Source organism: Chiloscyllium plagiosum, unplaced genomic scaffold (genome assembly GCF_037043375.1).
Source record: "Chiloscyllium plagiosum isolate Xiang-an unplaced genomic scaffold, Cpla_swu_hap1 HiC_scaffold_8, whole genome shotgun sequence".
In the NCBI taxonomy this organism is placed as follows: domain Eukaryota; kingdom Metazoa; phylum Chordata; class Chondrichthyes; order Orectolobiformes; family Hemiscylliidae; genus Chiloscyllium; species Chiloscyllium plagiosum.
This window is the reverse complement of record NW_028270146.1, coordinates 20,380,690-20,392,435: the sequence shown is the minus strand read 5'-3', so window position 1 is coordinate 20,392,435 and position 11,746 is coordinate 20,380,690. Positions and strand designations below refer to the sequence as shown.

Sequence of the window (11,746 nt, the reverse complement as noted above, 5' to 3'; positions counted from 1 at the left end):
AGTGGGAGGGGGAGTTAAAGTGTTCAGCCACGGGGCGGTTGGGTTGGTTGGTGCGGGTGTCTCAGAGGTGTTCTCTGAAACGTTCCTCAAGTAGGCGGCCTGTCTCCCCAATGTATAGGAGGCCACATCAGGTACAGCGGATGCAGTAAATGATGTGTGTGGAGGTGCAGGTGAATTTCTGATGGATATTGAAGGATCCCTTGGGGACTAGGAGGGAAGTGAGGGGGGAGATGTGGCCATCTCCTCCACTTCCCGCTCCTCCGCCCTTGAACCCCGCCCCTCTAATCGCTACCAGGACAGAACCCCACTGGTCCTCACCTACCATCCCACCAACCTCCAGATACATCGGATCATCCTTCGTCATTTCTGCCACCTCCAAACGGACCCCACCACCAAGGATATATTTCCCTCCCCACCCCTATCAGCGTTCCGGAAAGACCACTCCCTCCGCGACTCCCTTGTCAGATCCACACCTCCCACCAACCCAACCTCCACTTCCGGCACCTTCCCCTGCAACCGCAAAAAATGCAAAACTTGCGCCCACACCTCCCCCCTACACTCCAAGGCCTCTTCGTTCAGCAACACTCCCTAGAACCTTACCATTTAGTGATAAGTCCTGCTAAGATTTGCTTTCCCAAAATGCAGCACCTCACATTTATCTAAATTAAACTCCATCTGCCACTCCTCAGCCCATTGACCCATCATGTCCAGATCCTGTAGTAACCTGAGGTAACCTTCTTCGCTGTCCACTACACCTCCAATTTTGGTGTCATCTCCAAACTTACGAACTATACCTCTTATGCTCACCTCTAAATCATTTATATAAATGATGAAAAGTAGTTTTCTAGCACTTTCTCTTTTGTAATAGCTACCATACTCAACTCTGCCCCGAGTCTCCTTAATTGTTGGGATATTACTTTTGTCTTCCATTGTGAAGACTGACAGAAAGTACTTATTAAGATCTTCAGCTATTTCCTTATCTCCGAGCACTAGCCTTCTTGCATCATCTTGGAGCGGCACAATTTCTATATTTGCCTCTCGTTTGTTTATTATGTATTGAAAGAAAATTTTACTATTATTTATAATATTACTAGCTAACTTACCTTCATATTTGATCCTCTCCTTCCTTATTTCTCTCTTTGTTATCCTCTGTTTTGTAGTCTTCCCAATCTTCTGATTTCCCAGTGCTCTTGGCCACTTTATAGGCCCTGTTTTCCTTTTGTCGGGTTTCTAACTAGCTGACTCAGTTGCAGAGGCACTTCACCGGCAACATGGGGTAACAAGGGGATAGTTATTCAACTGTGACCCAGGTTGGTACACGAATATTCAGTCCCACTTACACACTCCAGTAAAGTGTTTTTTAAAACTCATATCCTTGTGCATTGTTCAAAGGGAAAACACAAAATGCACCTGCAGTTTGGGGCATAATCCACAGTGGGCGTTGCTATTAAGCAGGAGGTTGGCATCTACTTCTTGTCTTTGTGATTATAAGTGATCACAGTGCAGTCTGTTTTAATTTGCTTCTTCCCTTCTTTAAAGTTTCTTTCATATTGATGGTGCAATATTCTGTCAGCATCTCTCTGCGGACAGCCATACAATTTACATCTGTAGCCACTTTTTGTTGGAGCAGTCCTTTTTAATAAATACACTTTGGAATTACGAATTCAAAATGTCCACAGTATTTTGGGGTTCTAAACTGTGGTCATGGCCTTTACCCTGCACATCAAATGAAATTCATTCGCATTTCAGTACAAAGGGTGATATAAAAAAAACACATGCACATGCATCAGCCTGATCCGTTTCACCCTTTGAATTCTGAACGTTGAATCCTTACAGAGTGGAAGCAGGCCACTTGGCCCATCAAATCCATACTGACCCTCTGAACAGCTTCCCACCCAGACCCACCTCCCTACCTTATCCCTGTAGCCCTGCACTTTCTATGGCTAATCCATCTTACCAACACATCCCCAGACACTATGGGCAATTTAGCATGGCCAATCCACCTGATCTGTACACCTTTGCACTGTAGGAGGAAACCAAAGCACCCAGAGGAAACCCACTTAAGGAGAATGTGCAAACTCCACACAGATAGTTGCCTGAGGATGGAAACGAACCCACGTCCCTGGCACTGAGAGGCAATAGTGCTAACCACTGAGCCACAAATCTGTCCTTAACCCGAGTTCTTTATCTCTGGACAGGGTGCCTGAAGAGAAAGTAGAACTGTCTCTGACTTTTAAAAGAAAGGATTGGATGGCAGACAGGTGGGGAACCACCCCAAGTACTTCTATGTAGGAAACTAGGGCACAAGTATTTATGTTTCACTCAAACCCCCACCCACCTTACTTCATGTATCAATATAACCTTCTTCTTCTTTTTCCCACATGTACTTAACTCACTTCCCCTTAAATTCACCAATGCTATTTACCTGTGCTAGTTTGTATTGTACTGAGTTATAACTTCTGAGTAAGTAAGTTTTATCCTCAGAGTTAAAAAGGCTTCAGTTTCCTATTTGATTTATTAGTGAATAACGTCTTTATTCCTTCATGTGAAAGCAAATTTCCGCAAAGTGCTGAAAATTTCCTGATGAATGGTCATTGACCTGAAATGATATCTCTGTTTTTCTCCTCATGGATACTGCCAGACTTGTTGAGTAATTCCAACATTTTCTGTTTTCGTTTATATTTATGACCCCTAGTTTTGGCTACTTCCACAAATGGAACCATCTTCCTTACACTTGAATGATCAAACCTTCCCATAATGTTAAAGACCTCTAACACTACTCAATGGTCTTCAATTTCTACAGAAATGAGCCTCAATTGTTTAAATCTTTCCTCTCAGTTCTGTATCAATCTTGTGAAATAAACTATATTTTCTCAATGCCTGCTTGTAATATCAGGTCAGCAATTTAAGTATGGTTTGATGTTCTATAATAATTTTTACAATCCCATCATTACTGTGATTTATAATTCGATTCTCCTAAAATAGGAGTTCATTGCATGTTATGCTCCTAAATAGTGATGAGGTGCTATTCAAATGGAAGTCATTCTTTCCATTATTGCAGATATTGGGAAAAACATTCACCTACAAAATTTGTACAGACGAAAGAATACTATACACAACTATTGAGTTTTATAAGGGATTCCATCAGAATACAGCAAAGATTAGTTTTTTGATCAAGTCATCATGATAAATCATCAAACCTTTCACCCTCTAATCCTTTGTACTAAGTAAGATCTACTCTTGGGAGAACAGCAAATCCAGAGCAAATTTATTTCCACCATAAAACACAGCATTAGCCTCAGTAAGTAATTGGAAGGCTGACTGCTTAACTGAAAAACCACATTGACTACAAAGCTCTATGTGCAGCATTACATTATTAAAATAAAATAAAACTGAAGTACTTATTAAAGCAGCATCTGTTGATTGCAGCCTCATCCACAGAATACTAAGGCAACCTGTAAGGTTCGTAAACTAATAGGAAAACAGAGTAAAATCTCAACATACCTTTGGGGCTGGAAGACTGGTAAAAGAAAGAACAAGCTACAGGCTACATGTTTGGGAACTGTTGCCAGCCTGATGTGATGAAACTTTCGTCCCTCTGCTGGCTGTAAGGAAATGGATTCAGACCATATTATTCCAGTTCCTTGTGCATCTGGGTCCATAGAAAAATGTGCTTAACTTAGAACCTCTTAGCAATCTCATTTGGTGCAAAGTATGGTTTGAGAGAGAAGTGAGAAAAATGTCATCCTACTATTGTAGGGGTATCTTGTTCAGACTGGGGCTGAGGCACACTGCTACCATAAACTAATTTTAATCTAACCATGCTTTAATTTCCCTAAGTGCATTCCATGCTGATTAAAACCATATCATCGTCAGTGCAACTACTTTACAACTACCTTAACCATTATTCAGACTTTGGTTTCTTTTCTTTTCTACATCCAGAAGTGTTCTTACACACAGCTGATTGTGGAGATGCTGTGTTAGACTGCGATGGATAATGTCAGAAGTCACTCAGCTTCAGGTTACAGTACAACAGGTTTACTTGAAATCACAAGCTTTTGGAGTGTAGCCCCTTCGTCAGGTCAAGTGAGAGAGAAGGACACAGGCAGAGAGATCGGGGCAGTGAGATCAAAAGATCATACAAATGGTGTAAGTGGAGACTCCAATAATAAGTCTCTGCAGGTCACCAGAAGTGTCAGACAGTATGACCCTTTAAGGGCAATGTTAATCACCAAAGGTGAGGGAGAGGTAGGGAGAGAGGGCAGACTTTGGGTTCAAATATTGTCCGTACATAGTATGACTGGTAATTTTAATATCAAATGGTGACATCCTCCACTCAGATGGGCAGTGATAAACAACAGCATTGGCACTTCAACATAATCTTGATTATAATTAAAATTATACTGTATGGTTCTTTCATACAAACATAAAATAATATAACAGAGGAAGTCATTCAACCCATGTGCCTCTGCCAACTCTGTAAGGCGTGTCCAACAAGTCCTGCTTTCCTGCTCTCTCCCCATAGAATTGCAAATATTGTCCTTTCAAGAATTCATCTGGTTTCCCTTAGAAGGTCATTACTGAATCTGCTTCTCCTGCTACTCCAGACGTTCCAAGTAATGACAAGTAACCTCATAAATTAGATCCTCCTTCATCACCTGAAGTTCTTTTGCTAATTGCATTAACTTTTCTTGAATTACAATAGAATGAGCAGGATTAAAGACCTAAAAAAAAGGAGAAAAAACAAAATAGGCATCTAAATAAATTCACCAACAGTTGAAATGAATGAACAAGTAAGACATTTGGAAAACTTAATCTGAACTTTTTTGATTTGCATAGAATCTAATGTAACGATACTATGGCTTTAAGAGGTGTACTTTGCCCTGGATGTTTTATGAAGGAAGGTTGAGACAGAGGTACCAAGCAGTCTGCTCCAAAGCCAATAAACAGCTTGACAGATCTTTTTTTTAAGTTGGAACAGTAGGAACAGCCTGAATGGTGGGGTCAAGCTGCCGCAGACCCAGGATTTTTAATGTTAGTTTTACAGTCACAGTTGCTGTTGGGGTCTTGAAGCTGGACGTGGAAGCTGTTTTTCCTCTCTGTGCTGCAGCTAACAGCTGGAGGCTCTCTTCCTGCTGCTAGAATTGCATGTCAGACAACCTATTTTACTGTGATTGCCTTTACGAAGAATGTGTTTATGGGACATTATTGTATTGGAACAGTTATCATTTAGTAGTTAAATAATCTATTAAGTTTTCCAATAGTTATGTTATTCCAATTCTTTCTTTTCTTGTATTTTAATATAAACACTGAATAAAGTCTGTTTTACTAGTAGCTTGACCAATTGAATTACACCTGGAATGCAATGCTTAACACTTGCCATATCCCTCTAAACCCTTCCTATTCACTTACCCATCCTGACGCCTTTTAAATGTTGTAATTGTACCAGCCTCCACCACCTCCGCTGGCAGCTCACTCCATATACGCACCACCCTCTGTATGAAAAAGTTGCCCCTTCGTCCATTTTAAACCTGTTCCCTCTCACCCTAAGCCTATGCTCTCGTACCCCAGTGAAAAGACGTTGGCTATTCACCCTATCCATACTCCGCATGATTTTATAAACTTCTATAGGGTCACCCCTCAACCTCCAACGGTCCAGGGAAAATAGCTCCAGCCTATTTAGCCTCTCTGTATAGCACAAACTCTCCAACCCTGACAACATCCTTGTAAATCTTTTCTGAACCCTTTCACGTTTCACATCCTTCCTAAAGCAAGGAGACCAGAATTGAATGCAGTATTCCAAAAGTGGTCAAACCAATGTCCTGTACAGCCACAACATGACCTCCCAACTCCTATACTCAATGCACTAACTAATAAAGGCAACTTGTTTTCCATCACTTGCTATTTTGTTTTCTAACATTGTACTTCACTTGCAAAGACAGAACATTGTGCAAGATATTTATGATATTCTTAATGCCATGTTAATTTTGTCATTAGAATTTTCTGCTTCCAGAAATTTATGTTGGAAATAGAAGGCAACGTGAAATATGGCAATGTACAAGGAGAAAATCCCAATTTGAGTTGCTTTCTGCAAGATGTGTTGATTCAGCAATTACTAACCATACATTTGTAAATAAGGATAGAAATTTCACATCAAACATTGCTCCAACAATATCCTTTTCCCCAATATCTATCACTTACTCTTTGCTAGTTTCTTTGTATTCTCATATACATTTTCCCAGATACTGGCAACCCTTGGTATTTTGCACACATCACCACAGTAAAGTCTGAAGAAATAAAAGAAAAGTATGTCTAATGCATATACTCCTAAGAAATATAATCAAATGATCTTAAGAAGGTTTTTAAATAATGCATATTTTTAATTCAAAAATAAACTATATAATAGAAACATTTCACACTTTTGCACAACACTGTTTGTGAAACTAGATCCGATTTCAATTCCAAAAATATATGGAAACAAAGCCTGAACCTAATAATTGGAACAATGTTGAAGGGTAGGGGCAGGTGGCTTGAATGATTCGTACATCTATAACAAAGTGTCACACCCCTTTACAAGCAACCACTTAAGATCTAAGCTTCTCATATTTGAGATGTCTATGGGTCGCTAGAGAGGTCAATGTTTCCAGTGATTTTGTCCAATATTTCCCTGTGACTTTATCCCAGACCTTAGTCCTAAAATCAGACTTCAGTTTAGCTTTGTGCATCAGTTACCAAGGCTGAAATTTTAAAGGATGGTCTCCATTTTATTAGAATGCTGCAATGAGTAAATCCAAATAATGTGACAATGTGATTGGGCTGAACAGAACTGTTTGCATCAACATGTGAAATTTGATATGGAAAGTTGGGTTTGTGTTGTGTCCCTGACTACAGTGATACTCACTCGATTGCGTGATTGTGATCAAGTACAACTTAGACTTTCATGTTCTCTACTTAAAGTTTAAAATTTCGAATCAAAATTTGGTTTAATTTATTTTTCTTCTTAAAATGACCCCTCTCCCAAGATTCAATACTCCACCTATGCAGTTTGCAGCCCAACTGTTTATCCCTGCTGCAGGTCAATCACAAAGCATAGTTTTGGTAGCCAGGAAGGAGACACATTGGGGCCCAGGAAATGAAGGACAAATAAAATTAAGAAAAATCTTTCTCCAGGTTACTAACTGAGTACGTCCTAATGTTTTCTTCTGATACCAAAAGGGAAATAAATTAGAGCGATAGGAGAAGTTATTCCCTTGCAACACATGCCTGAATCATTCATCTAAACAAGACTGCTTGATGCACAGCCATACGTACTCTTAGATATGATTATAATCTCTCTTCTCAATCAAAGTTATTTCGGTTTGGCATGACACCTTTTTAAATTGATTTATAATTAAGTTAGCTTTGTTTTCACTTTGGAGCAAAATATCAAAGATTTGTCTTGTTTGTTAGTCACAGATCCATAATATTTCAGGTGGAATAAGTAATTTAATGCCAATGCCGGATTTCTTTTTGCACACTCCAGTCTAAACCTCTAACTGTTGATCAATCACCCCTTAGGGTACCACTACAATGCACAATCATTTTAACATAGCTTTTATATGCTCTATCATTAAAAATCTGACAACACACAGACAGTAATGTGTTAAAAAGTAGAAGCACAGCAAAGCCTCGAGATGGCCTCACAAACTGTAGGAGAGAAGTTTGGACAATCTTTTGAAACACCTTATTAAATCTCTGAAAACATGTTCAATTTTATGTTATTCTGTCTAAAACAAACAAGTGGGGTTTGTGAAAAGCCATTGTACTCCCAGACAATGTTCTTTACAATGCTCCTCCCATCAAATGTATTATTATTTGATATCCAAATGTGGGCATGTGCTGATAGAATCAGAAGCCCTAAAGTGCTATTGTTGTGCGTAACCTCAACGTCAAAACTTACTTCATTGCGTGTTAAAAGGGAATAACAATTCTAAATATACGATAAGAAATACATCTAGATGAGTTCACCACAATATAACAATATTGTAATTTCATATACACAAGGCAAACCAAATGCTGCCTTTCTACAGCAAAGAAGCATCAACAGTAGTTTCTATTTCCAATTAAAAACAATTTGCCTTATAGGCTAAAAGATAAGTTGTCCTTAAAGTATGATCTTGTGACGCTCTATTGTATAGGCAGTCTGAACAGACGATATGTGAAGAATAAACCCAAGGAGGTATCCGTAGACAGCAATTGTCTTTAAACGAGTGCTGGGTCTTCTCTCAGAAACAAGTGGTTGGAATTTTACTGCAACTTCTTGGGCCGTTCCAAAATGTTTAAAAATTTTCCTCTGGTCATTTCTCGTGCTGAAAAATAAAATTTTGAAAGAAAATAAGCACTTGTGGAAAAAACTTTTAAATGGTTCTATCATTCCCACTTCCCCTTTGAGAATGTATGGTTTTATGGTAGTTATTGTTTAGAACCCATAAATGGACTCTCAAAATTGAATCTGTGTGATCGAACTCTCCAAGTTCTGAAGGATGTAGCTTCCAGATGAATCATCATGAGGAAGTTGACTTCATCCTCAAGATCCTCTTGTTACAAGCACACCTGGCAGAAGTAACCAATATAGAATCCTTGCAAAGGAAAATCTTAAACTGAGGATAGCCATCACTGAATATTGTGGGATCACTGCACTGCTAAATGTGACATGCTAAAGACAAATCTAGCAGCCTAGAACATATCTACTTGGGTATGAAAGAAGTGTCCTTGGCCAATCTATAATTAGCTATTTTCTATTATAAATGTCAGAGAAAATTGCCAACACAATGCAAAAAAAGTCCAAATACTTCCTGATCATGAAAGAATCCTGTAGCATCAACATTTTCAAAGTCACCACTGACCAGAAGCATAATTAGACCAATATCAAAATATGGTTACAAGACTAAGACAGAGGCAGTGTAGTCTACAATGACCGGGATATTTCCCGATTTCTCAAAGCTTCCCCATCACCTAAGAGATTCATCTCAGAACTGAAATGCAATACTGAATATTTACCTGGAAAGATACACCCACAACAGCACTCAACAAATTTCACATGATCCAGAATTAGGCAGTTCAGTTGTTCATTGTCCCTGCAACTACATCTGATACTGACACCATTTAACATGTATTGTGGTGTTGTTGAATGCATCAACTCAACAAGATTACTTTGACAACAAAGCCCTGACCCATTCCACCAAGAAGAATAAAAGTAGCATTGTTCTCTAAACACCAATATCTACAAATATCTGTATTCAAGTCAGTTGGAGCTATTTGACTGATTCTCTTCTGCTCAATAGTATTTATCACTTGATGATAAGACAACACAATAAAACAAAAAACATTCACATCAGGGCAGAGGGAACTTCAATCAATCTCCAACTAAACCATCCGAACACACGAGAATACTCCTAGTCAGCACCGTCTGTAAAGTAATGAAAAAACGTTTCATTCCCTAACATTGTTATTCCACATCTTCATAAAGCTAAAAAACTAACTAAATTGTCTTGTGAAGGGAAAATTTTAACTCACCAAATTGAAGTTATAATAAAATTAGTGAATTTAATTGCAAACTTAATATTTCTATGTCTCAGGCATTGTTTCAGTTTCCTGTATAACAATCTGAAACTAGGGGTTATTGACAGGCAGCTTTCAAGTACCCAGTACTGAGATGAAAAGGTCAGCTTGTTTTTCAATCAGCTGTCAAGTTTTAGTCAATAACCAGACTCCTGCCACTGGCACCTGTCAACAAACATGGAGGGGACAGTGTTGTATCTATCAATAACTGACAACACCAATTACATTGTTGTGGAGTTTCTTCAATACACGGGACAGCTTCAGCTCTAAGGTGGCCTTTGTAACCACCAAATCTCTCAACAGTCTGACACTTTCAAGGCAACAATTTTAAATAAATAACAGGTAAATGGGAGCAAGATTGAAACATGCTCAGAGGATTTATAGAATATAATAAACAATAGTTGGTGAAAATTAAGTAATTCACTGCCATTAACTGAACCTCAAGAGTATGTTTTGCTGTAAGTGCACTTCTAATAGTCTGTCATGCAATAGATTTTCAACATAGCGTATAATCATCATCCAGACTTAGAAATATTTCTTCATTCTTTCATCGCTAGGGCAAATCCTTGAATTACCTTCCTTATAGTATTATGGGTCTCCCTACAGCAAATAGACTGCAGTGATTCAAGAAGACAGCGCAACAAAACCTTTGCAAGGGTTTCATGGGGTGGGCAATAAATACCGGCGCAGCCAGGGACACGAACATCTCATGACGAAATTGAAACATTTATGTTTGGAATGGTATTAGACTTGCAATGCACAATAAGGCACTTTATGATTTGTTACAAAAATGACCATAAAGTCTATTAGATTTTTACAAAGTCTCATCTGGCTCACTTCTTCCTATCGAAACCAAACTGCATGTGACTCCAGCCCCACATTACTTGATTGAATCCTAATGCCACAGAAGCATTGTGGCCATTTCAAAATAATGATGATTATATGCACACAGATTCAAGATGGCACCCTGTCACTGCATTCACAGGAAAACTAGGGATGGTCAATAAATGTTAGCCTTGCCAGTATCACCCATTAAAAAGGAAGATAACGCTTCATGGAATTATAACATATAGTTGTGATCAATTAAATGAGTACAGTCAGCCATTTATTGTACAAAAATGTTTCCTGTCTCTTAAAAGCAATGGGGGCAACTAGCGGTGGGCAATAAATGCTGGCCCAGCCAATAGGAATGCAATTTTAACATGCAGTTAATCATCTCATGTAGCCCTGGGCTTCCAACCCTTTTTTCCATTATGACTCAATTTACAGACTGGAAAGTTGCCATGCCTCAGAGGTGTGAGTTGTGGTTGGGTAAAGGAATTGGGACTCGTGATCGTGTACGTGCGGGGTGGGGGGGGGATGGGATCTTAACTCTGTTTTCCTCTCAACAGATGTTGTCAGATCTGTTGCTTCTTCAGCACTCTTTTTTTGTTTCACATTTCCAGCACCTGCAGTTCTTTATTATATAATATAGTCTATCAACTTCAGACTATTGACTTTGATCCTATTATAATTTTCAAATGGCAAGTGCTGGTGATGATTTTGCTTTACCTATTTACAGTTCCTCTGAAGCAATTTTTGTGCTTTTAAGTTGTTCCAATGTCATATCTTCTTGGCTTGCATCATCATTCTTTTCATCAATTAATTCATTCTGCTTTCTAACCTCTCGCAGACCTTTTTGTTCTCCCAACTCCCATTTCCCCACTTGTGTACTTGCTTAAAATCTGTTACATATAACTTTTTTACAGCTCTCAATGTGAAACAGTAACTCTTTTTCATGTTTCACAGATGCTGTCAGATCTGCTGTGCATTTCCAATATTTTCTATTTTATTGCACAAAATTATTGAGTGGTAACACCCCTGTGTCTGTGGAACTAAACTCCTACTTAAAATCAAAACTCTCAGGAAGAGAAAGAATTCAACAAATGTTTAAAAACAAAAATACTTAACAAACGCTTCAAAAATATAACTCAAATATCACAGCAATGGAAGTCATTAACATTACCTACACCACATACATCTATTAATATGGAATAATGACATTTAATGATCAGTATTATGATCCAATTTTTTAAAATGAATTGTGCACCTCTCTAGTTTTCTGAGAGCAAAATTTGTCTATATTAACTCAGAATTGTTATACAGA

General features: G+C 38.5%; 1 protein-coding gene across 3 annotated transcripts in view; it reads right to left on the bottom strand.

Annotated features, from left to right (window-relative positions):
* Positions 1–2,391: 2,391 nt before the first annotated feature.
* lin52 (lin-52 DREAM MuvB core complex component) overlaps positions 2,392–11,746 on the bottom strand; it is a 96,835-nt gene continuing 87,480 nt past the window's right edge. Inside the window, exons 5-6 of one of the 3 annotated variants that reach the window (XM_087989644.1) lie at positions 6,202–6,287; positions 2,392–4,724 (exon numbers count right to left, since the gene is read on the bottom strand). In XM_087989644.1, the coding sequence (XP_087845770.1) occupies positions 6,208–6,287 (80 nt within the window). In that variant the 3' untranslated portion in view covers positions 2,392–4,724; positions 6,202–6,207. The other 2 variants (XM_087989645.1, XM_043697087.2) reach the window with 2 other exon arrangements.